Raw genomic sequence first — 26,555 nt, 5'->3', positions numbered from 1 at the left:
GCAGGCAACAATGCATATATTCAGGCTGAAAACCCCACACGATACACAGTCCTGGCACATTAAGCAATGCGGAGGGTCCCTTGACACCATGAACCGTTCTCTTCGTCACTGCAGCAGTCTTCGTGTCCCTTAGCATGCCTGCCTCCGTCCCATCAGGAACTGATCCTGCCGTCAAAGTGTACTTGACTACTCCTGTAAATAAGCAGACGTTGAAGTTCAAGTGTGCCCTGCCCTGAAAAGGCCCCGAAAAGGCCTATGACATGTTTGAAACACCTACCATCAATGGACTCGCCAGGATGTAGACACCAGCTGCACCCATAAAAACCGTTGAACTGTGTGACGTTCTGCATGCTAGCCCTTGCTGGTGCATCTGCTATGCTAGCAATGCAGTAGATCTGTTCACAAGAAACAGAAATAGCACCCTATTATTTTTATAATAGCCACTCAATTCTACAAATAATTTACAGAAAGAAAAAATGAAGGCTTAGATGACAGTTTTAGTTTTACCTTAGATCGAATATCTTACCCGCCAGCTGGCCAGACTATAGCCTCCTTTGCAAGCACTTGCATCTGCTGGGAGAACACCTGCATCAGCGTTAGCATGGCCGGATGACAATCACCATACCAAAGAAGTGGTATGACCAGGGACATCCATCGGTGACGCGGGGGGAGCTCGTTCAAAACTAACTGGACTGGCCATATGGAATAGTTGGAAGACTTAAAAAGAGGACTTCCATCTGCGTTGACCATCACTGTCAGGTCATACTTGCTGCAGTTCAGCTTTCTGCGTTGCTGCCTGTAAAGTTCCCCATCTGTAGTGTCACCGATTTCTGTCACAGCATCAGCCCTGCTCACATTCTCCAGGTTGCTTTCGAGTTTCGTCTGGAGCAAGGTGTCCGATAGGATGGATTTGATTTGTTTTTCTGTGCGTAAGCTCACAAAATAGCTTTTCCGGTTCATCAGCTCAGATTCATCGTGACGCCTGTTGCAACTTGGACACACATGTTCCGTGTCCTCTTTATTTACAAGTGAATTGCACGCTGGACAAGAGAAATGAAAGCGCATTTCACTCGGCGATACTCCTGCAAACTTTTTGAACAAGTACTTGCTTTCAGGAAGGACGCTGGTCTGCAATACGCAATTGATTAGCTTCAAGAGATCTTCGATTTCAGTCCACGAGAGTTGGTGCTGGATTGCGTAGTTCATAATGAGGACTAGGGTGTCTCCGACTGTCATGTTCTTGCCATCTATGATTGGGATGCTCCATTCTGCTGGAAAGCTTCTGTCTTGCTGCGCTCCCGCTAGTTCATTCTGCGGCGTCATGTCGTCGCCGTCATCGCTGTCATTTTCATGGGTGTCCTCGTGATCAAAGCCGGGAACTGCGCTCGTTGAAGGGGTACATTGATCAGAGCTCAAACATTCACTTTGGTCATTATGCACTGTTTGGCCACCATATGTGTTTTGGTTTCTGAGAAGCAGGTGTAAGGACGATCTTGGTATTTTCTCCCGTCTCACTGCAGGGTCCGGCTCTAGGTAGCGCTTACGCACGCAGTACGCCTTCGCTTGACGCACCTGATTGTCGCTCATGACGACGCCTACAGAGTAGGCCGGTTGTATCGAAGACTGTAGCGAAACACAGAACTCAGTTCGTTAGCACCGCGCTGCTCGATTATTGCCGATTACGCACGAGTTTCTGCACAAGCACTGGAAGTACGTTACCACAAACGTTATCGGCAACGACTTCAGAATCATAGTGTAGTATCCGCGTTGTAATATGGGTAAAATAAATGGCTTATGACAGGAATGTAAGGTAAACCTGGGTTGGTTTGCCGCTGGAGACACATAAGTGTTTGTCTATTATTTTACACATGGATACAAGTACTTATGTAACAGAAACTAACGTTTACAAATCCGATACGAAACAGGTACCACGGTATGGCGGCCATATCCGGTTGCGTTTCCTGTTTCCTCCGTTGTTGGAGCTGGAGCACGTGCTTTTAGATCTGTCATTTTCGATCCGTACCAAAGCTATGTATGTCCTTGTGCGTTTTCTAAACGAATTCGACAACAAGTTATATGCCCTCCCAGAGGAAGATGTCAAAGATTTCTAGGCTGTAGTTTACTAACGCTCCCACAGCGCACGGATGGGCGTAGATTTAGCAGGAGTGCGGTAAGGTCATTGTTGCCAGACAACACTTGCGAATACGGACGTCCAGTGCATGTTACGAAATAATATCGGCTTTATGTCATTGTTGCCAGACGACACGCGTGAATACGGACCATACGGACATTAAAAGCAGGCTACGAAATGAATATCTGCTTTTGAAAGGCAGAACAGGGTTATTAGAAGAGTTAAAGCTCCTAGGGCCAACTGTGATGTAAAACAGAAAACTGCTTGCCAGGCAAGAACTTTACTATGAGACATAGGCGTATTTTGAGCGTAAATTTCTGGAATACAGCATTTAATATTGAAATGTGCACAAAAATACTGGAAATCGTTAGCAGAGGCACAAATGAGTAAGAGGAAAAGTGATGTTTTACATGGGGAGTCTTAACGACAAAGGTCACATTCTGTACGTCATTCTACGTTGAGTGTTCACGCATCACAAATGTCACGTCAAATTACACATACATATATGTGTACATATATATGAAATACGTTAGGACTACAATATCCGTTGTGACTAGGTCAGCTGAATGCGTATTCCATGTGCGGAGAGAGCCCATATATATACTTAGCATCCGTCATGACTGAGGTTAGGTTAGGTCTGGCGAATACGTATTCTATGTGTCGAGAGGGCCCATATATACTGTGCATCCGTCGTGACTGAGGTTAGGTTAGGTCTGGCGAATACGTATTCCATGTGTCGAGAGGGCCCATATATACTGTGCATCCGTCGTGACTGAGGTTAGGTTAGGTTTGGCGAATACGTATTCCATGTGCGGAGAGAGCCCATATATATACTTAGCATCCGTCATGACTGAGGTTAGGTTAGGTCTGGCGAATACGTATTCTATGTGTCGAGAGGGCCCATATATACTGTGCATCCGTCGTGACTGAGGTTAGGTTAGGTCTGGCGAACACGTATTCCATGTGTCGAGAGGGCCCATATATACTGTGCATCCGTTGTGACTGAGGTTAGGTTAGGTCTGGCGAATACGTATTCCATGTGTCGAGAGGGCCCATATATACTGTGCATCCGCCATGACTGAGGTTAGGTTAGGTCTGGCGAATACGTATTCTATGTGTCGAGAGGGTCCATATATACTGTGCATCCGTCGTGACTGAGGTTAGGTTAGGTTTGGCGAATACGTATTCCATGTGTCGAGAGGGCCCATATATACTGTGCATCCATTGTGACTGAGGTTAGGTTAGGTCTGGCGAATATGTATTCTATGTGTCGAGAGGGCCCATATATACTGTGCATCCGTCATGACTGAGGTTAGGTTAGGTCTGGCGAATACGTATTCCATGTGTCGAGAGGGCCCATATATACTGTGCATCCGTCGTGACTGAGGTTAGGTTAGGCCTGTCGAATACATATTCCATGTGTCGAGAGGGACCAAGTAGACTGTGCTTCCGTCGTGACTGGGGTTAGGTTAGGTCTGACAGACACGTATTCCATGTGTCGGGAGGGCCCATGTAGACCGTGCTTCCGTCGTGACTGAGGTTAGGTTAGGTCTGGAGGACACGTATTCCATGTGTCGGGAGGGCCCATGTAGACTGCGCGTCCGTCGTGACTGAGGTTAGGTTAGGCCTGTCGAATACGTATTCCATGTGTCGAGAGGGACCATGTAGACTGTGCTTCCGTCGTGACTGAGGTTAGGTTAGGTCTGGAGGACACGTATTCCATGTGTCGGGAGGGCCCATGTAGACTGCGCGTCCGTCGTGACTGAGGTTAGGTTAGATCAGCTGAATACATATTCCATGTGTCGAGAGGGCCCATGTAGACTGTGCATCCGTCGTGACTGAGGTTAGGTTACAACAGGGGAATATGTATCTCATGTATCGAGAGGGCTCTATGTCATGATTCGGCACCAAACACTGCGAGTGTATCCAGTCGTTTGTGTGTCCTTCAGGATGTGGCCTAACTTGAACAAGTTCGTGTTTGTGGTTTTGGAATCACGCACTTGCGAAGTGTCGTGCTTGCGGTGTTCAGCGACATCGCGAGATTGGTGTTTCATCATAGTTTCTGCCTAATGTTATGCGTTATTTGTAATAAATTTACGTTTTAGTTACATGAAAAACGTTGAAAAGTCAAAGAATTTAGTTTTATACTTTTGTGTTTGTGTCATATTTTGGTTCCATTGGGATGGTGGCGCTGAAGTAGTGGGATGGGGCTTGGAGATAGATTGCGGTAATTATCTGTTGTCGAAAGAGGTAATTTCGTATCAAAATTCACAAATTTTGCAAATCGGTAACAATTTTTGTCCTGTAAAATAGTAAAATTGCATGTAGAGACCGGACGCATATCGGTTTTCCGTGTTTTTCATGATTTTTGTCTTCGTAGAAGCCGCGGTATCGTTACTAAACTACAACCCTCGATTTATGAACCTTCGATTTATGAATTCCCTGGTTTTATGAACACGAGCACGGGGAACCAAACTTTTTCCATTCATTTTTCCCTCGTTTTATGAACCTCGATACTCGAATAATGAACGGAATTTCTGGGAACCAACTAGGAATTGCCCAGCGTTTTTGCCCTCAATTTATGAACGGATCGTTCCGAGGTCACAGAAACCTTCAAAGAGATAATTCCGTAGTTTTATGAATGACGACTGAACGGACAAAACGTTTTCCAGGTATTGCACCCTCGGTTCTTAACCCCTCGAAACCCGAACAACGAACGGGTTTTCCGGGGTCGCACAATGTGCGACCAAGTGCTCCTGACCTCAGTTGATGAATAAGGTGGTCGTTGTCACCCGGAGATTAATAAACTGAGGTTAAAAATCCCGGAGGAAATCAGAGACCAGCCCAGTGCGAATGTGGTGACATCTCTTATTTCCAAGATTGACACAGCGGAAGGCATGGTCCAAAGCAAAATTAAACAATTTAGTATTGCATAATAAACAGAGTGTGAATGCGCTAACGTCTGTTCTTTGTGAGATTGATACAGCAGAGGGCCTGGTCAAAAGCAAAATTACACAGTATATGGCATTATAAACACAATCCCAACTCGAAAATACTGTTGCATTTGCTCGATAGTACTCAGTTAACAGAATTTTCGATTTATGAATCCCTCGATTTATGAACGATTTTTCGGGGAACCGAGGGTGTTCATAAATCGAGGGTTGACTGTATATCCGATTTCTGTCCCAAGCACGATAGAGATTTCGACAACAAGGCCGTTTACTTTGCCCTGTGGAGGGAAAGTGGAGATGACAAACACTTTCCGGTGCAGATCCTTATGTTAGCAGGTAAGGTACTGCGCATACCCAAAAATAGTGTGAATGCATCTGATGTTTTTCTAACAGAAACTGAAGATGCCTTGAAAAAAAAAGCAAATCATGAAACGTGTGCCAGTGCCACCACTGCATGCATCAGAATGCGAAGACGCCGCTTCGGAACATAACACTCTCTCTCGCAAAAACAAAAGGCAAACCAGGTAAGTCCGGATTAGCGCACGTATATGTAATCATATGTCAACACAAGTGTCTGACATCGTTCCATTTTCATAAAAGGAACAGAAAAGAAGAAGGATAAGTTGTCCGCTGCCCATGATCTTGCGTACAAGACTATTTTAGACGAGCACCTCAATAGTGCACGAGAGAAGCTTCAGCCCAGAGTCAAATCTCTCCCGAAGGTATGACATGTGGCTCTAAAATCCTATTGCGTTTTTGGTGTTTATCTGAATCCACGAATGCACAGATATGTGATGTTAACATGCATGAACATGGTGCCCTCTATGTGCTTACTTCAGCCACAGAAGAGGCGAGTAAGCATATCTAGCATTGACTCTGAAAGTGACAGTGACCCAACACTTGTGGAGGCGTCACAGCTCAGAGACGCAGAGAGGGACGCAAAGTATTGGAGGAGGAGATACGACGCTGTAATGGAAGAAAACAAACGACTTCAGCAGAGTATGGACAGGAAGCTGTCTGAAAGTAAGTTTGGATGATGACCTAGCAGAGCTCAACCAGTTATCTTTTGTTCACTGCTCACGTTACATTTGTTTCGCTTCCAGTACACACCATGGTGACACAAATGTCACAGACCAGAGGCCAACCTGTGTACTGCACATCATGTTCTGCACCAGGTGGAGTGATAGTAACGTTTCTTAATAATTGTTGCAATTTTTACCATAAGTCACAACATGCATGATTTTGGTCTTGTGCACACTGATCTCATTTTTGAGCGGTGCAGAGCAGCAGAGGACACGTCAAGATACTAACTCAATAGGATTTATTCACTGATGTCACCGCACCCTTGGAAGTCGCCGGGGGGGGGGGGGGGGTGTTAGCTTAGCTCAAATGGTAGAGCCCTGGACCGGTAATCCAAAAGATGTGGGTTCGAGTCCTACAGCTGGCTAACCTTTTCAGTGCCTTCTTTCCATCAGACCCCCAAAGTTATGTTCCCACATTCGTTTGCTGCCATATGTTTTTTGGATGACTATGAACGTCAAAAATGTGGAAATTTCTTGGATGTGCTACAAATCACACAGCACAATAACTCTGAAACACCAAATATATGGTGAGTGCGATATAGATGACGGCTTGAACGGGACCTACAATATGGCAGCACATCTGCATGCTAGCCACAGTGGCAGTCTCCTGCGGATAACGTCATGTGAATAACCCCTATAATACCTTAATTACATTAAACTCGCATGTCATGCTTATCTTTATGCCTTCCCTGATTCAGTCGGGCTTGCTGATGTTGCTGCATCTTCAAGACAAAAAGCCAATACGCAGGATGAGGAAGAAGAAATGCACCGAAACATTTCTGCTGCCTCACCTGCAGACAGCTGTGGATCCACTGAGGAGTCTCCTGATTATGTGACATGTAGGTATCCCCGTTTTTGTGTTGTATGCAGAAATGTTCTTTACCTTAAAGATTTTTCTTTCATATGTTCATCTAGCTGGAAGTGATGTGGAAGCATCATGCATCCGCCTGATCGTAGGCCGCTCACATACACCGAGCTTAATCACAGGTTAGGACTACTGTTTTGCTTACTTTCACATCATGCCCATTACTGTGATTCTCTGACAAATGTAAGCACCTCCTTTTTAGGCCAAGGCACCAGCAGGGAAACACCCTCTAATAAGAATAACAGACAGGGTAAGTCTGACATGCGTAATTTACACATAATGCAGTAATTGGGCTGGTAGATAACGATCCATGCGTCACACAGTGAATTAGCGGTCTCTTCGGTTGTAATAAGTTTGGTAGTTTCCTAATTCGAGCTACAGCATTTAGGTCCACCAAATTTTTTTTCAGCTGTGGTCCCTAATTACTGGCAGGCACAGATTATGCTCATGTTATACATGTTCTGTTTCATCACCTTGTTTCTTCATGATAGCCAACATGCTCTACATCTCCTTGCCTTCTTTTTCTCTTACATGCAGGTGAAATACAAAGCCATGCAGCCAAATGTACAACAGCAACAGCTGCTGTACCGCCCTTTACACAAATGGAAAATGGTCGTGTAGGTATCCTGGTTAGCTGTACAATGGTTTTGTGCACACTACCAGTTAGTATTGTTACCAGTTACCAGTCTTGAGTAAGATATAGCCTTGTTTCTAACATTCCAGTACCACATAAACGGCGGCCACACAATTACTGCGGCAGCCACAATGAGAATATTCAAAAATGGTCGGCCAACTCTTGTGGCCTAAGATATGGCGCAAGCTCTATGGGGCACTGCACTTCTGTGCGACCGCAGCTATGGTGGAAGGGTCGCACCAAAAGACACGGGAAACCCAGAAGAAAAACCAAAGCAAGAAAACAGATCACTCCTGAGAAGGTCAAGCTTGTCATTGGTAAGCTCTTGGTTTTCTGCCTGACTGCACGAGTAGAAGGGAACAAGCTTGCACAGTTCAAACTCTGTGATAGCTTCAACTTCACCTTTGCAGAAACTGTGGCACATTGGGGGAAGACTCGACAAGTGGATGTCAAGGAGACGATAACAAACATCGGATAAATCCTGTCTGGAAAAATTCAAGACGTTCGAAAAGCAGCGAGACGCAATATAAATATGGAGTTCAGTGAATAAAAAACACTGAGTCAAAGAGATACATCGTGTGTCGTAACTGTAGAAGGCAGTTGCCTTAGCATCGCATGATTTCCTGGCTGTACGGAGACCACTTGCCAAGTGGAACCGGTTGCAAGTGGAACCTGTTCACTAAACCACTTTGAAGTGGAACCAGTTCATTATTTCCACCTGGGGCGGATCTCATGAGACGGGTTGGGCATGATATAGTGCTGTCTCCAGCAGGCATCATTGTTGACCCAGGCTGTCCTTGGCTTGGAGCCTTACCGGACAGATTTGTGTACAACCCAACTGAGCACACACCACATGGTGTGCTTGAAATCAAGTGCCCCTATTCACTTCGAGACAGTGAGCCCTCTTTGGCCAAGGACAAGATACCATACTTGTGCTTCGATGAGCATGGGCACCCAAAGCTAAAAAGGGATCACGAGTACTATTTCCAAATACTGGGACAAATGGGTTTGACTTGTTGTGAGTGGGGAGACTTTGTTGTTTGCTCGGAAAGGTGGGTAGCGGTCGAGAGAATCTACTTTGATTTGGGACGCTGGAAAGTTGTTAAAGAATCCCTAGCGACCTTCTACTTCAATGTTATGCTTCCTCACTTGGCACCACAAGCACAAAGAAAAGAACAGGCCACACAGTCTGCTTAATGTTTGTATTTTGTTCTACGTACTGAATATATTGTATATGCTGGAGGAGGTTTGCCAGTGATAGGTCTACAACAACAAAGTCTATACATTTTGTGCAATTTTTGATAGATGGTTACAGCTAAAATGTTTGCACTGTGACATTTTTGGTAGTACTTTTAGTTGTTTATTATTTAGTTATTTAGTGTGTCCTCTCTGTAATTTTAAATGTTCTTCTTTTTCTGTCAGTTTCTTTGGTGATATTTTAAATGTTTGTTGCATGGATCAGTCCATCTCCTCGTCTTTGATGTTGTTTTCGGAGACGTAACAGCTAATTTGATACCTGTTCTCTACATTAATATCATTTTTTTTATTTATTTAACTATAATGCCAGCCAACTGAGGTCGGCCAAGGCATGAATGTACATACATCATTCAACGTACAACAACATTTCACTAAGTCGTATATGTAGCATGTAATCTATCACAAAAGGACTGCGACGACTGGGCACATACAACACTGTTTGGAAGAGCATTCCATTCAATAGCGGTGCGGTGAACGAAAGAATACTGGTAACAGTTCACCCTCGGTCGAAAAGTGTCTACATGCCGGCAATGGCGAATTCTGCTCTGTTGAGTGGAACTCAGCGAAAACAAATTTCGATAATCAATTTTCAATTCGCCAGCTAAAATCTGAAAAAACATCTTCAGTCTATGCAATTTCCGACGGTGTGCCAACGGCTCAATACTAACCTGTTTGTATAGAGCAGTAACAGATGATCGCATATCGTATGAGCCGCAGATAAAGCGAAGGGCGAGCCTTTGCACGCGTTCCAACTTCGTAATATTGGACACTGTGTAAGGGTCCCAGACCACATCAGCATACTCAAGGATAGGGCGGACGAGTGATTGGTACGCTGCTAATTTTGTCGTACGGGTACTGTGTCGCATGAAGCGTCTAAGGTACCAGAGACGCTTACTTGCTCTTCTCGTGATGTAATCCACATGGTTATTCCAACGCAGGTCTGAAGATATTATAACTCCGAGATACTTGTAAGTATCAACAACACGGAGTGGCACGTTATTTAGCGAATAGGAGTAAGAAAGGGGGCAGCGTTTGTGTGTAATACCCCTGTCACACGGGCATTTCGATCCTTCTCGAATCCGATCTGCATCGAACTTCCCGAGCACGCTCGAGTTTTGACGCTGCTACACGGCCACTTTCAATGCGCATTGAATGGTTGATCTGTGCAAATGAATAAACGGAACTCATTAATTTCGCGTTTCCTATATAACAGCGATATTAGTGGTAATCTATCGTATACCGATGTAAACATCATTTGCGCGCATGTCCGTCTTAAGTTATGACAGTTCACCGGGGTCGAGGATGCAAATGGCGGCCGTCGAGCTGTCTTGAAATTCTCAATCCTGTTATGGGAACTGTCTTGACTCAAGCAGGATCAAAGTTCGATCCTGCTTGGAAGCGGCCGTGTAGCACCATCCGATCTGCATTGGGTTCAAGCAGGTTCGGTCGAGCAGGATCGAAAATGCCCGTGTGACAGGGGTATGATTGTCATTTGAACACACTTAACCGGATTCAAATCCATCTGCCATTCCGTGGCCCATTCAGATATGCGATCCAGTGAGTCATTAAGTACTACCTGATCTTGCACAGAGTTTATACTATTGAACACAATGCAGTCATCTGCATACAATTTGCAATGTACTGATACACGTCTGACTAAATCATTAATGAAAATAAGAAAAAGTACGGGACCGAGGACGGAACCCTGCGGTACCCCGGAGCGCACTTCTGCCCTGGACGAACAACAACCATTGACGACAACAAATTGCGACCTATCCTTCAAGTAAAATTGTAACCAATTAACTAAGCGTTCGTTATTGATAATATAAGACAACTTCTTCATAAGTTTAACATGGCAAACACGATCAAATGCTTTCGATAGATCCAAAAACAGAACATCAACCTGACCATTATTATTCAATACGTCGGCTAGTGTGTGAACAGTTTCAATTAGCTGGGTAATAGTTGAAAACCCACGCCTGAATCCATGCTGAGCATTGGTGAAAAAACCATCTTGCTCTAGATAACAGATTATGTGATTACAGACATAATGTTCTATTAACTTGCTGCAAACCGGTAGTAACGAAACCGGTCTGTAATTGAGAGGACACAAAGAGTTCCCGGACTTAAAGACAGGTACAACGTGTGCAAACTTCCACTGTGTTGGTATCTTGCCTAGACACAAGGATTTGTTGAAAAGCAAAAACAGGTACTTGGCACACCACACCGGGAACCGTTTTAAAAATGCAGCAGCCAGGTCACCTTGACATTGTGATTTTTTTTCAGACAGATTTAACAATGACACCAAAATTCCTTCCTCAGATATAACAAGATCAGGAATGAAAACAGTCTTATCAACAATAGTCAAGTTCGTGTCCCCATTGTCTGTTATAAAAACATTTGAGAAGTAATCGTTAAAAACATTCGCTATAAGCCCTGGATCATCGGTCTCGACATTATTTAGAATATATCTTGCAATATTTCCAGCTGTGACAGCTGTTTCCTAATGAAAAAAAAAAACAGCATAATGGAGCTGGGTGATTAGGGATTTCCAACTTCCTTGTTAATCGTGTGTCATCAGTGTGTCATTCGAGCACAATATCTTGTGATATCTTGTACTGTATGGGACACATGTTCATGTTGTCTGTGATATATTACCATGGTGTTATGTCATAAATACAGTTGAGATTTACATGCAGCGCAAAAAAAGGAAAACATCAGGTCAGGGGCCTTCGATATTTTGGAGAGATACTGTTCTTCAACTGTTAACTGCCCTCATCATTGTCACTGTATTTAAAGTATTGGGAGATTATGTGCTAAGGAAGTGTTAACATGGAGTCCCCCCAACCCTTTAAATACAATGTCAATGATAGGAACAGCACCCATTAGAAGAAGAGTATATGTTTGGAATATAGTCACCTCCTAACCTGAGGCTTTTGCTCCAATCTAGTTGGCTGCACTGCTGGAATGAAGCAATGTCCTATAAAATGCACATATGTGTAATGTTGTGTCAGTAAAATACCTTTATTTCTGCCTGACTTTTTGTATTTCTCTTCATGCAAAATTTATACATGGCTACTTTAGAATGAGATGCACAATGTGTTTCCTCTATGCACATGGTGTAACCATATAACCTGCCATTCTCCTTCTGGTATTTTCACAACGTTACCACGAGCAGTGGGGTAGAGTATCACTCATTGAGGTCAACACAAAAGTGTGTAAAATGCAAATATCTCAGTTTATTTATCACAGAAATACGCTGATGAAAATTTAATGCACTGTCAATCACGTCCAGATCCTGTATAGCATAAGTACATAAAAATTGGTGGCTTTACATCACAACACAACTATGATCATGAGCGAAAGAAATGGTCGTCGTCTTGATTTCAAAAAGGCCATTCAATAATAATAATTCGTGGCTTTACGTCACAACACAACTATGATCATGAGCGAAAGAAATGGTCGTCATCTTGATTTCAAAAAGGCCATTCAATAATAATAATTCGTGGCTTTACGTCACAACACAACTATGATCATGAGCGAAAGAAATGGTCGTCGTCTTGATTTCAAAAAGGCCATTACATAATAATAATTCGTGGCTTTACTTCACAACACAACTATGATCATGAGCGAAAGAAATGGTCGTCGTCTTGATTTCAAAAAGGCCATTAAATAATAATAATTCGTGGCTTTACGTCACAACACAACTATGATCATGAGCGAAAGAAATGGTCGTCGTCTTGATTTCAAAAAGGCCATTGAATAATAATAATTCGTGGCTTTACGTCACAACACAGCTATGATCATGAGCGAAAGAAATGGTCGTCATCTTGATTTCAAAAAGGCCATTAAATAATAATAATTCGTGGCTTTACGTCACAACACAACTATGATCATGAGCGAAAGAAATGGTCGTCGTCTTGATTTCAAAAAGGCCATTCAATAATAATAATTCGTGGCTTTACGTCACAACACAACTATGATCATGAGCGAAAGAAATGGTCGTCGTCTTGATTTCAAAAAGGCCATTAAATAATAATAATTCGTGGCTTTACGTCACAACACAACTATGATCATGAGCGAAAGAAATGGTCGTCGTCTTGATTTCAAAAAGGCCATTAAATAATAATAATTCGTGGCTTTACGTCACAACACAACTATGATCACGAGCGAAAGAAATGGTCGTCGTCTTGATTTCAAAAAGGCCATTAAATAATAATAATTCGTGGCTTTACGTCACAACACAACTATGATCACGAGCGAAAGAAATGGTCGTCGTCTTGATTTCAAAAAGGCCATTAAATAATAATAATTCGTGGCTTTACGTCACAACACAACTATGATCACGAGCGAAAGAAATGGTCGTCGTCTTGATTTCAAAAAGGCCATTAAATAATAATAATTCGTGGCTTTACGTCACAACACAACTATGATCACGAGCGAAAGAAATGGTCGTCGTCTTGATCTCAAAAAGGCCATTGAATATTAATGATTCGTGGCTTTACGTCACAACACAACTATGATCATGAGCGAAAGAAATGGTCGTCGTCTTGATTTCAAAAAGGCCATTAAATAATAATAATTCGTGGCTTTAGGTCACAACACAACTATGATCATGAGCGAAAGAAATGGTCGTCATCTTGATTTCAAAAAGGCCGTTAAATAATAATAATTCGTGGCTTTACGTCACAACACAACTATGATCATGAGCGAAAGAAATGGTCGTCGTCTTGATTTCAAAAAGGCCATTAAATAATAATAATTCGTGGCTTTACGTCACAACACAACTATGATCATGAGCGAAAGAAATGGTCGTCGTCTTGATTTCAAAAAGGCCGTTAAATAATAATAATTCGTGGCTTTACGTCACAACACAACTATGATCATGAGCGAAAGAAATGGTTGTCGTCTTGATTTCAAAAAGGCCATTAAATAATAATAATTTGTGGCTTTACGTGACAACACAACTATGATCATGAGCGAAAGAAATGGTCGTCGTCTTGATTTCAAAAAGGCCATTGAATATTAATGATTCGTGGCCTTACGTCACAACACAACTATGATCATGAGCGAAAGAAATGGTCATCGTCTTGATTTCAAAAAGGCCATTGAATAATAATAATTCGTGGCGTTACGTCACAACACAACTATGGTCATGAGCGAAAGAAATGGTCGTCGTCTTGATTTCCAAAAAGGCCATTAAATAATAATAATTCGTGGCTTTACGTCACAACACAACTATGATCATTAGCGAAAGAACAAAAGAGCGAAAAAGAAAGAGCGAAAGAGCGAAGAAATGATGATTCGGGTTATTATGGCGGATGAGCAACTAAGGCTATAAAAGTCGCATTTATCCGCAAGACTCTTGCCAGATTCTGGGACCTACATTTTTCCCGTCTGTATTTCGGTAACCTCGCTGCTTACATCCATTTACGCAACAATGCGAAGGCATTTCGTTACGTTACAGTAGCCGTTCGTGCAAATTTGCCGGTCCGTCCGTCTTGTCCGTGTAATGGCGGCGGATAGAGGAGCTTCGCGAAATGAACGATAGGTGGCGCTTTTATTTTGCATACGATCTATAGCCCGCCGAATCCCCAAGGCGCGAAACACCCTCCCTCGCCTGCACGATAGACATGTGATGAGCGCCGCCACGCGAGGACATTGTCACTCGGAATGTTGGTTGGCTAGGAGCGTGCAATGTGGTGTGGTTAATTTTCACCATAACCACCACCACTACCACCATAGATGGGTAGAAATCCAGCGAACCGGTAGAATGTAGGAAGGGAGTTGCCTCAGGACAGAAGCCGGCGATATTTCGAACAGAGACTGTCTCCCAGAAGAAGAACAGTCTCTGTTCGAAATATCGGCGGCTTCTGTCCTGAGGCAACTCCCTTCCTACCACTACCACCAGGTTTTTAAGAGATGTACCCCACAAGTTCACAGCGCTCTTGGCGCATTCGTCATCATCCATGATAAGACCACGCTATCTCACCTACGGAACGCCAGAACCGCCAGCGCTGCTTACCAGTCGACCAATATTAAAGCATCTTTTGCGGCTCTCCCTAGGCTGCGTTCCAATACCCCGGTTAGTCGACTGCCTAGCGGTCTAACCGGAAGTGCCGCCATGTTAAGTCTCGTTCCAAATCTCGCCAAGTCCGCTAGTCAGTCGGCTACCGCGTAGAGCGCATCGATGCAGTCTAGTTATACGCCTGACCATCTGAGAGCCGCGATGGAGGCACGCGTTGACGGTACCAGCGTGCCCGCTGTTTCTGCTGGCTTTAAATGTAAAGTTGCACATAGTGGTATGTTTTTTAAAACTGCGTAGATTATGATGATGATGATGTTTGGGTTTTTTGGCGCAAAAGCAAAAAACTGCGTAGAGAGTTGCAACACATGTTTAGTTGTGAAGGTGACAGTTTATGCACGATGTCCTACAAACTGTCCTACAAATGTCCTACAAAGCCTGGTAACTGCTGAGAAGATGGCAATCCAAGAAGACCAGAATGTAGGCGCTGACCAATGGGGGACCTCTTGAACACACCGCCATCACTCATGCGTCCTGGGGCACCAATATCGATGAGGTGAAATAAATAGCTGCTGTCAGCAACTGCCATCAGCACTATGGAAAATGTACCCTGAAAAAAGATTATGTGAGACAAAACTTTTCATGAACTTCACACAAACAGTACCTACGTTGTAATTGTAGTAGAGGCTACCGGTTTTAGGTGGCGCATCTATCTGAATGTGCTTTCCATCTACTGCCCCCAGGCAGTTCGGAAACTGCCAGCGTTTCCAAAATCCGTCTGCGATGGCTTTCCAGTCTTTCTCTGTTGGTGGCTAAAGATGCAGGAATAGACATCTCTTGGGACTTGGTTCTGTGCTTTATGTTATTCGCACGAAGGCCATAACAATAGCTTTTCTCATAATTGATTGTGGCTTGCTTGGGCGGCTAGACCAACTACTTCAACTATTATTTTTTGCGTGGGGTTATATATCCTTGTTGTCACCCTCTACTTTGCCCTCAAACATACCTTCATATAATGTGGGGATAAGTCTTGCCACAGAACCTCGCATGTGAGGTGTACCGCTTCTCGGGCTGTTTCCAGACCAACCCTGAACTCTTTGGCGATGTCCATGATCGAACTTCCTGAGATCAGATACCTGCACATTTCCACAAAAACCAAGATACTGAAAATGTCGTACAATAATATTAACGTTTCAAATATCTCACCGAAGAGTCATTGCTAAGCGCTCTCCGGAGCTTATTGGTTCACCCACGACGAACTCCTTCGTCAGCTTCTCCCGAACAATGTCGTGCAATTTGTCAAAAAGGTCAGGTGTCATCCGGTAGTATCTCAAAAACAAGTCCGGGTCTTGAGTCCGCATGACCTGCATCTGCGGTTACGAGATATTTTTTTCCAACATTCAGTTTCACCACCTTACAGCAGAGAGAGCAGGTACCTACCGATGTGTAGAACTCGCTTTCTGTTTTTCTATTTTGCCACACACGACGTACCCAGGCCTTTCTTCTTCGCATCTGTACCATCTGTGCTTGTTTGAGTACAAGCAAGCCTCTTAATAAGAGCACCTTTTGCCGCCGCTCCATACTTATAGACAAGGGAAACGAACGAATACGAATACTACGCAGACAAGAAACATCCACAAAGTCCACTGATCTCGATTGTAAAAGGCTGGATCGCGGATTGGGAGCGCGAGCGTGAAGAAACCGGCCGCCATCTTACTATACCCACAGCAGTCGCCGCAGCGATCATGGCAACTTCTTGCAATTACGGTCGTACCAACCGTACTGGCAAGGTTACAGGGCCTAAATTTATACAGGTGAGTCACTCTTCATCAAGGAATAAATAGGCGCCAATTCTGTATATTTAGTTGACCATTGTGAAGTGCTTTTTTGCCCAAAACGAGCACTGGATGCAGGTTGCGTGATCGCTCTTCCGACGTTCAATCGAGCACACTTGCATTTTACCCGGCGGCAAATACAGTTTGAGTGCATAATATGCTTGAAAGAACATGTTACACTACACAGGTAGTGTTGTCATCGATATATGTGCAAGCACTCGAGCGCTTTTTTGCATGCATTGCTAGCATGGTACAGGGTGTTCTCTGCGGAAGCAAGTGCCACATTCATTTATTTGAATTACCTTCGCGCACAAGTTCGGTATTACGTCATAATGAGACCAAGATTGTCACCTTTTTTCATGTATTGGTATTGTTTTGTGCCTTGGTTTGATTTGTGACAAAGAATCGTACGTAACGGTGGTGTGGCGCGACTTGAATAACGGCTTTGTGTCTGAGCTGTATCGTCAGCTTGTTACGATAGTAATAATTTGTAGCGTGTCGTGCTATTTGTAGCAGTTTTTAAGGCAAAAGTGGTCTCTCAATACAGGTTTCGTCATGAGGGCTACCCAGTGAATAATCTGCGCAGTGTGATACGGCCGGGTGTACAGGTAAGTATCACGTTCCTCATCCACTGGTTTCTACTTTATAGGAAGGAACAACCTCAGTGCACGCACTGTGGATAGCCTCTATCAGTTTTGCATATTTTCTTACATGTTCACATCAGAAACACACCTTAGACTTTAGGCTCCTTCACCCAGCAACATAATAATTAGAGATTATAATTCTTTTTTGAAGAGTTCCCCATATTTTTTTTAGAATAGTTTTTAATCTTTTTAATTTTTAGAAGATACAGGGATTGTAAACCATGTTTTAAGCTGATGTTTTAACATTTGTCCAATGCATTTATTAAACAACATATTCATTTTGAACTGGTTGCACCCAAACCAATGTTCTGATGTATTATTTCCTTTGTTGTCGATGCACCATGAAAATTGGAATAATCATCATCAATGCAGGTTACTTCACAGCTGCCTCGACATACTCAAGAAATGGGTGCAGAACCTGCGTAATGCCCACAAACTTTGACTACCACAGCACCTCCAGAAAGTAAAGGCATATGTGTCACATGGAATTTTTAAAGGCATTCACAGTATATAGTACCTTGTATGAACTGTTGTAGATCTAAGCAGCCTCTACAGTACACTCTCAGATACCAAAACTTGTCAGGGAACTGTGATAATTGTTTCAGTTAATAGGTATGCACATATACGCTATAAGAAAATTATTTATTGAGAATGCACTTCTCTGGCTACTCATGTTGTTTACATCTACTGTTGATCATATTCATTTATCACATATTATATTCTTATATATTATTATTATATTATCACATATTTGATCACATTAAATTTAAAATTTAGCATATATGAGAAAATATCAGGAGGAAAGTTGCTATTCATTGCTCATTCGAACCTAAAATTTAGAGAGCGTACCTGACCATTGTCATTCCTAAAATATATATTGCCATTGTAGCAAGGTCACAAAACAATAAATGTAGCCTTTTGGACCTCCCTGCACGTTCACTGTATCCTGAAACGCATAAGTGCAAGAAATAAATCTTGAACTTGAATAAACTTGATGTTGTATAAACTTGACATAAAATGTTGAATAATATAATGTATGATATAAAATATTGAATAAACTTGAACTCGTATATTCTCTTTACTCATCATCAGTGATCTTCATTACAAAAGCATATCGTGTTAGACTTTTTTTGTTTGCGTTTCACAGACTGGGTACACGAGGGCAAAAATGACAAAATCACAACTGTTTCAAGCTCCAAATAGTCCTGTTGCAATTTGAAGACCATATGTGGAGCTGCATTTTTTGGAACATGCTTCACATAACAAGCATGACAAAGTCAGCACTGGATAGCAGGACCCCGTCCCCAAGCAGCTTTTCTCACGCTGCAGTTGTATTCAACAAAACCATGTGAGTGCTGGAGAAGGACATTCAGTTTGGCACAACCGCGCCTGCAAATAATCAGAACAAATAAAGGAAGAAGCAAACAAACATAGAAGGGCTGTACTTCAAAAAGAGATAAGTCCTGTGTCTCAAGGAGGTGTAACCACTTTCTAAGTAACTTAATTGATTAAGCTTACATCACTACCTTCGATTTTTAGGTAAATTAAGGTTTAAGTAAAGAAGTCGAGTTCGAGCTTCGAGTTTTAAGTAAATTTCATTCGGAAAATATTTGTAACTTTTAATATCCGCGACATAAAGAATTCGCATTATGATAGTGTATACAGAAAATATCAATCCATTCGATTAACTTCCCTGACGTCATGAAAGAGTGCTCGTCAAAGTGAGCGAATTAAAGCTTGCGTATTGTGAAATTACACATTCTACAACACTGATCATAAATCGCAACACCTGTTCAAATTTTAATTAAACTCTTACTGATGTGTGGTAGTCACCACTTCTCCTGAATGTGAATCGATAAATTTTAGCATTTAATCCACAATCAAATATCTTGTATAGTATGTGTGAGTATATGCACAACTTTTTAATCTATATCTTTAGACAAATGCAAGAAATAGCGTGCAGTTTTGACTTTGAAAATACGCAATCAGATTAACTGTCCTAACGAGTGTGATCTAATTGCGTGAAGTAATTATTTGGGCTGCTTCGGTGTGTCCATATTTGCGAGGCAAAGCACCGCTGTCGTTTACTAAAAGACTCTTTCTAAGGCGATGCTTGATATAAATCATACTAAACGCATACACGGCTAAAACAACGGCTGTGATTCTACAGAACGATCTCTTTCTGCCATGCGAGTATATCTTTTCCCGGACCGTTCGTGACGGAACAATTTTTGTCCAGAACGCAGTACGGGATATTATATACTTGGTTGTTGTTAACCTCAAGTCGTTTCTTATTGAAATATTGGCTGGGAAACGTGCTGTAGTACAATCCCCAGCGCTGCACTGCAGTGACGGTCTAGTTTCGGAATGCAAAACATAACGTAATTAAGAATCGAACGGCAGGACACCTGTGAAACACTGTTAGGATACATCAGTATACTGGCACCTTACAAAATTGTGTGATGATAAACAACGACCAATGCTTGCAGCGCAACAAATACTCACAATCTCTGTTGCCTCCCATTGTTTTCTATGGGCACACACAGCACTTTAGGGCCCACCAACATGGCGGCCCGAAGGCACGCCTCTCCCCCACGAGCCCCTCTCCCATGCGCGATCCAGCCTTTATACATAGAGATCAGTGGGCTCCAGTGGCGGGCTCGTAGGCTCGTCACACTGTCGTTGTCGTCGTTTATGCATTCATCCACGGCATCTCTTGCGAAGATTTCTGTTTGATGAGCACCTGCGAACGTAGTTCGTCAGGTAAAAAGAATAGTGAATTCACGACTTTAATGTTAAAATCTTTAACGAAATTTTCTATTTTGACGTCCACGATTTATTGAATGTAAATGCGTAACTAACGCTGTTGATGTTGTGACTGTATTGTTCAAATGCGAGCGGGCTCCAGTGGCGGGCTCGTAGGCTCGTCACACTGTCGTTGTCGTCGTTTATGCATTCATCCACGGCATCTCTTGCGAAGATTTCTGTTTGATGTGCACCTGCGAACGTAGTTCGTCAGGTAAAAAGAATAGTGAATTCACGACTTTAATGTTAAAATCTTTAACGAAATTTTCTATTTTGACGTCCACGATTTATTGAATGTAAATGCGTAACTAACGCTGTTGATGTTGTGACTGTATTGTTCAAATGCGAGCGGGCTCCAGTGGCGGGCTCGTAGGCTCGTCACACTGTCGTTGTCGTCGTTTATGCATTCATCCACGGCATCTCTTGCGAAGATTTCTGTTTGATGTGCACCTGCGAACGTAGTTCGTCAGGTAAAAAGAACAGTGAATTCACGACTTTAATGTTAAAATCTTTAACGAAATTTTCTATTTTGACGTCCACGATTTATTGAATGTAAATGCGTAACTAACGCTGTTGATGTTGTGACTGTATTGTTCAAATGCGAGCGGGCTCCAGTGGCGGGCTCGTAGGCTCGTCACACTGTCGTTGTCGTCGTTTATGCATTCATCCACGGCATCTCTTGCGAAGATTTCTGTTTGTTGTGCACCTGCGAACGTAGTTCGTCGGGTAAAAAGAACAGTGAATTCACGACTTTAATGTTAAAATCGTTAACGAAATTTTCTATTTTGACGTTCACGATTTATTGAATGTAAATGCGTAACTAACGCTGTTGATGTTGTGACTGTATTGTTCAAATGCGAGCGGGCTCCAGTGGCGGGCTCGTAGGCTCGTCACACTGTCGTTGTCGTCGTTTATGCATTCATCCACGGCATCTCTTGCGAAGATTTCTGTTTGTTGTGCACGTGCGAACGTAGTTCGTCAGGTAAAAAGAACAGTGAATTCACGACTTTAATGTTAAAATCTTTAACGAAATTTTCTATTTTGACGTCCACGATTTATTGAATGTAAATGCGTAACTAACGCTGTTGATGTTGTGACTGTATTATTCAAATGCGAGCGGGCTCCAGTGGCGGGCTCGTAGGCTCGTCACACTGTCGTTGTCGTCGTTTACGCATTCATCCACGGCATCTCTTGCGAAGATTTCTGTTTGTTGTGCACGTGCGAACGTAGTTCTTCAGGTAAAAAGAATAGTGAATTCACGACTTCAATGTTAAAATCTTTAACGAAATTTTCTATTTTGACGTCCACGATTTATTGAATGTAAATGCGTAACTAACGCTGTTGATGTTGTGACTGTATTGTTCAAATGCGAGCGGGCTCCAGTGGCGGGCTCGTAGGCTCGTCATACACAAGACGCTAGATCCTGAGGGGTATCCACTGATCTCGACTGTAAAAGGCTGGATCGCGGATAGGGAGCGCGAGCGTGCGGCAACCGGCCGCCATCTTACTGTACCCAAAACAGTCGCCGCAGCGATCATGGCAACTTCTTGCAATTACGGTCGTACCAACCGTACCGGGAAGGATACAGGGCCGAAATTTCTACAGGTGAGTCATTCTTTATCAAGGAATAAATAGGCGTCCATTCTGTACATTTATTTGACAATTATGAAGTGTTTTTTTGCCCAAAACCAGCACTGGGTGCAAGTTGTTTGATCGCTCTTCCGAGGTTCAATCGAACACACTTGCATTTTACCCGCCGGCAAATACAGTTTGAGTGCATAATATGCTGGAGAGAACATGTTACGCTACACTGATAGTGGTGTCATCAATATGTGCGAGCACTCGAGCGCTTTTCTGCATGCATTGCTAGCACGGTACCTAGTGTTGTCTACGGAAGCAAGTGCGCAGTCATTTCTTTGAACCACCTTCGAGTATAAGTTCAGTATTACGTCGTAATAAGACCAAGAGGGTCACCTTTTTTCATGTATTGGTATTGTTTTGTGCCTTGGTTTGATTTGTGACGAAGAATCCTTGTGCTGTGACTTGGATACCGCCTTTGTGTCTGAGCTATGTTGTTAGCTTGTTGCGATAATAATAATTTGCAGCTTGTCGTGTTATTTGTAGCAGTGTGGTCTCTCAATACAGGTTTCCTCACGGGGGCTACCCAGAGGATCGTCTGTGTCATCGAGCATCATCTGTGTCATCGTCTGATGCGATCGAGCTTACAGATAAGTATCATGTTCCTCATTCACGGGTTCCAACTTTACGGGGAGGAACCACCCCAGTGCACGCACTGTGGTAAGCCTCTCTCAATTTTGCACATTCTCTTTACATGTTCACATCATGAAACACATCACTTCAGAGAGTTTTATATACACCTTAGGCCCCTTCACCCAGCATTGTGTCTTGGTGATGAAGCTATAATTCTTTTTAGAACAGCGTTTAAACGTTGAAATTTTTAAAATATATTGGAATTGTAAACCCTGTTTTTAACTGATGTTTTAAACATTTATGCAATGCTCTTACTAAACAACATATTTATTTTTAACTAGTTGCATCCTAACCAATGTTCTGTCCTTCACAGCTGCCCCGACATACGCAAGAAATGGGTGCAAAACCTGAGCAGTGCCCACAAACTTCGATCACCGCAGCACCTCCAAAAAGTAAAAGCATATGTGTCACATGAGATTTTTAAAGGTATTCATAGTATATAATACCTTGTATAAACTGTTGTAGATCTAACCCACCTCTACAGTATACACCCTCAGGAATTAAAACTCGTTGTGGAACTGTGATCATTGTTTTAGTTACTAGGCATGCACATATATGCTATAAGAAGAAAATTATTTCTTGAGAATGCACTACTGTTGATCACACTCATGCAGCTGTAGGTTTACCTTCGGCCTCTTGGAACTCTCTGTAGTTGCCTTAGCTGCAGGAAGAGTGTCCTCCAGCATGTCAACTACTTGCAGAAATACTGACGTATTTAAGATTATGACACAGTTTGAAGGATTTCAATTCAGGAAATTTGCAGTGGCAGGGCCTGCCAGAGTGAAACCTACTGAATATTTTATGGTGTCGAAGTGGCAGTTCCTTCAGGGTAGGAATATCTTAGATGGGAGCAAAAAGCTTGAAATTAACAAAGTGTTGTTTGCATTAAGCAATTTGTAATATACTGAACACATAGGCAGCAAATCAAAAATTTAAAATTCAGCATGTATGAAAATTGGGTGCAACAAATTTGCACAGTGTACCTGTACATTGTCATTCCTGAGATATATATTGTCATTGCAGGGAGGTCACAAAACAATAAATGTATTGTTTTGTCACTTCCCTGCACATTCATTGTGATGCTTGATATATGCCAGAATAAATGTTGAACTTGAAAAATGTATATTCTCTTTATTCATAGAGCATAACATCACTTATCTTCTTTACAAAAGCATATCGTGTTACATCTTTGTCACGCAGAATGCACAACCAAGAAAGCCATCTTCCATTAAACATCACGTTTGACATGATTCAGTTGGTATCATTTCATAGACAGGGTACACCAGGGCTCCCGTTTCAAGCTCTAAATCGTCATGTTGCAGTTTGGAAACCGTACATGTGTAGTGCAAGAGAGCCCTCACACATTAAAATGTAAGATGGCAGTCACTGTTAATGCAAAGTAACTCCTATGAGAGAGACTGACGCTGCAGAAAAGTATGCAAACTGCGGAAAGTGTCACAGAAGATCTTCAGAAATCGTGCCTGGTTTCACGGCACTGCTACCACACTCCCTTTTAGATGACGATGATAATGATTGGAGTTTCAGATGTGCAGCTGCATTTTTTGCAACGTGCTCCACATAACAAGCATGACACAGTCAGCAGTGGATGGCAGGCCCTCGTCCCTACGCAGCTTCGTTCACGCTGCAGTTCTATTCAGCAAAAGCATGTGAGTACGCGTGAAGGACATTCAATTTCACCTGCAAATAATCAGAGCAAGTGAAGGAAGAAAAAGAAAAGTGCGGTACTTCAAAAGGAGATAAGTCTTGTGTCTCAAGGTGGTGTTACCACTTACTAAGTAACTTGATTAAGTTTACATCAATACCTAGATTAACTGGCATAAGCGTGATCTAATTGCGTGAAGTAATTGTTTAAGATGCTTCGGTGTGTTCATATTTGCGAGGCATTACGTCGAAGACACCACTGTCGTTCACTAAAAGACTCTTTCTTGCTTGATATAAATCACACTAAACGCATACGCCTGTCTGAAACAACGGCTGTGATTCTACGGGGCGATTTTTTTCTACCATGCGGGTATATCCTTTCTGGGACCGTTCTTTGTGGAACAATTTTTGTCCAGAACGCAGCACGGGAGATTATATACATGGTTGTTGTTAATCTCACATCGTTTCTTATTGAAATATTGGCTGGGAAACGCGCTGTAGTACAATCCCCAGCGGTACACTGCAGTGACGGTCTAGTTTCGGAATGCAAAACATAACGTAATTAAGAATCGAACGGCAGGACACCTGTGAAACACTGTTAGGATACATCAGTATACTGGCACCTTACAAAATTGTATAACGACAAACAACGATCAACGCCTGCAGCGCAATAAATACTCACAATCTCTGTTGCCTCCCATTGTTTTCTATGGGCGCACAAAGCGCTTTAGGGCCTCCCAACATGGCGGCCCGAATGCGTGCCTCTCCCCCATGAGCCCCTCTCCCATGCGCGATCCAGCCTTTATACATAGAGATCAGTGACAAAGTCTCGCTGGCCAAACAATGCCAAACAAGACGCGGCTCATTCAGCATGCCTGTTTCGTACACTAGACCGGTTTGCCGAATTGACAGCGGAAAGTGGGGACTTATAACTGAAGGAGAAACATCTTCTTAACTAAAGAAAGCATATGCTAGTGTTATCTTCGATAACCTAGGTACAACATGTTTATTTATGCCCCAATGGAAACCACCTGCGTGCTGACTGCGCCCAGCCCCAAGCAACACTGTGAAAGCTCAGCCATGAATTCCGCGCCGAGACAGTCGCTCCTTGCGGGTGTGCCGTCGCCGGCGTGGGCGTCAGCGTTTGACGCGCGCTGCGTTTTCGCCGACAAAAAGCGCTCCATGCGGGCCTCGCTTTAGAGTCCTGCTGCGCTTGCGCCGTACGCATTTCTTGCGTGAGCAACGAGATGGCGCCTCGGCTAGGCAAGCCTGTTCCAGTAGTGACTATAGGCAAGCCTGTTCCAAAGGGGTCTACTCAGCTGCCTAGTCAGGCGGCTTCGTGGGCGCGAGGTATTGGAACGCAGCCCTAAACTTCAGTCGCCCTCGTGTGTCAACCAGGCGGATGAACACGAAACTGACAGCCGCGTACGCGTGACAGCCGGATAGTGATCCAAAGAGCGCATTGGTGCACTGATCTGTGCAAGAAATATGTAAACCGAAACCGATGAAGTGCTCGGAAAAATCACTAAGCGTCGATGCGTTTTTTTTTTTCTTGCAATATTTTTCGCTGAAGGTCCCGATGCTGATGATGATGATGATGATAATTAGGGGTTTCATGGCGCAACGACAACGAGGATCATAATGCGCCAAGACTCTGTTGAAGTTTAAACGACACGTAACTTAAAATTAAACTGATTAGTTTAAAACAGGGTTAAAAAATTCAGAGGGTGTAAAACACATAAAAGTGGGGAAATAAGACACTACAATTCGTTGATGATTCCTATATTTCTTAAAAACTGAACGATGTTATCAAAAGGAATGAGGGCCTCATCCCCAAGCAATAGGGCTGGGTGAAGAGGCAAAGTGTATTTATAAAACTCAGTGAAGTAACTTTGGCGATGTTGTTCGAGAGCTGGGCAGCTAATGAGTATATGTACAACTGTAAGGTTTCTTCCACAGTGTTCACACTGGGGTGCATCTTCTCCCCGTAGCAAATGTCCATGTGTCAGGTAAGTGTGTCCCAGCCTTAAGCGGCTTGATAATACTTCTTGTAGTCTGTTTTGAAACTGCAGTTCCACTCTACCTATGTGTGGCTTCACAGTGTGTAATTTGTTACTGCTTTGTTCTTTCCAAACATCTTGCCATTTTACATTAATAATCTTTTTTAGTTCTCGCAACAAATCATCATACGGTGTGTCAAAGGGTGTGATGTCATTGCCGTGGGCGGCTGCCGCCTCGCGGTCGGCCCTCTCGTTGCCGCTTATACCGACGTGACTAGGAACCCAGCAAAGTGTCAAACTGTACCCTTTTTCTTGTATAACAGCTGCCAGGTACCTAGCACGTCTCACTAATAGATTCTTGCACGGTTGTGGACTACATATGGCACGTACAGA

The 26,555-nt window shown here is 43.0% G+C and overlaps 1 protein-coding gene and 1 long non-coding RNA gene across 2 annotated transcripts in view; both read right to left on the bottom strand.

Moving 5' to 3' along the window:
• LOC135388448 (uncharacterized) overlaps nt 1–26,555 on the bottom strand; it is a 211,458-nt gene that overhangs the window by 29,507 nt on the left and 155,396 nt on the right. The gene's annotated exons all lie outside the window — the stretch shown is intronic.
• On the bottom strand, nt 15,362–16,208 carry LOC135386956 (uncharacterized). Its single transcript, XM_064616428.1, has 4 exons — nt 16,152–16,208; nt 15,952–16,081; nt 15,614–15,757; nt 15,362–15,555 (listed from the first exon to the last, which is right to left on the bottom strand). The coding sequence occupies exons 1-4, from the start codon at nt 16,160–16,162 to the stop codon at nt 15,364–15,366; spliced, it is 477 nt and encodes a 158-aa protein (XP_064472498.1). The 5' UTR covers nt 16,163–16,208; the 3' UTR covers nt 15,362–15,363.

Source organism: Ornithodoros turicata, chromosome 3, assembly GCF_037126465.1.
Source record: "Ornithodoros turicata isolate Travis chromosome 3, ASM3712646v1, whole genome shotgun sequence".
Taxonomy (NCBI): domain Eukaryota; kingdom Metazoa; phylum Arthropoda; class Arachnida; order Ixodida; family Argasidae; genus Ornithodoros; species Ornithodoros turicata.
This window is presented reverse-complemented; position numbering and strand designations above follow the sequence as displayed.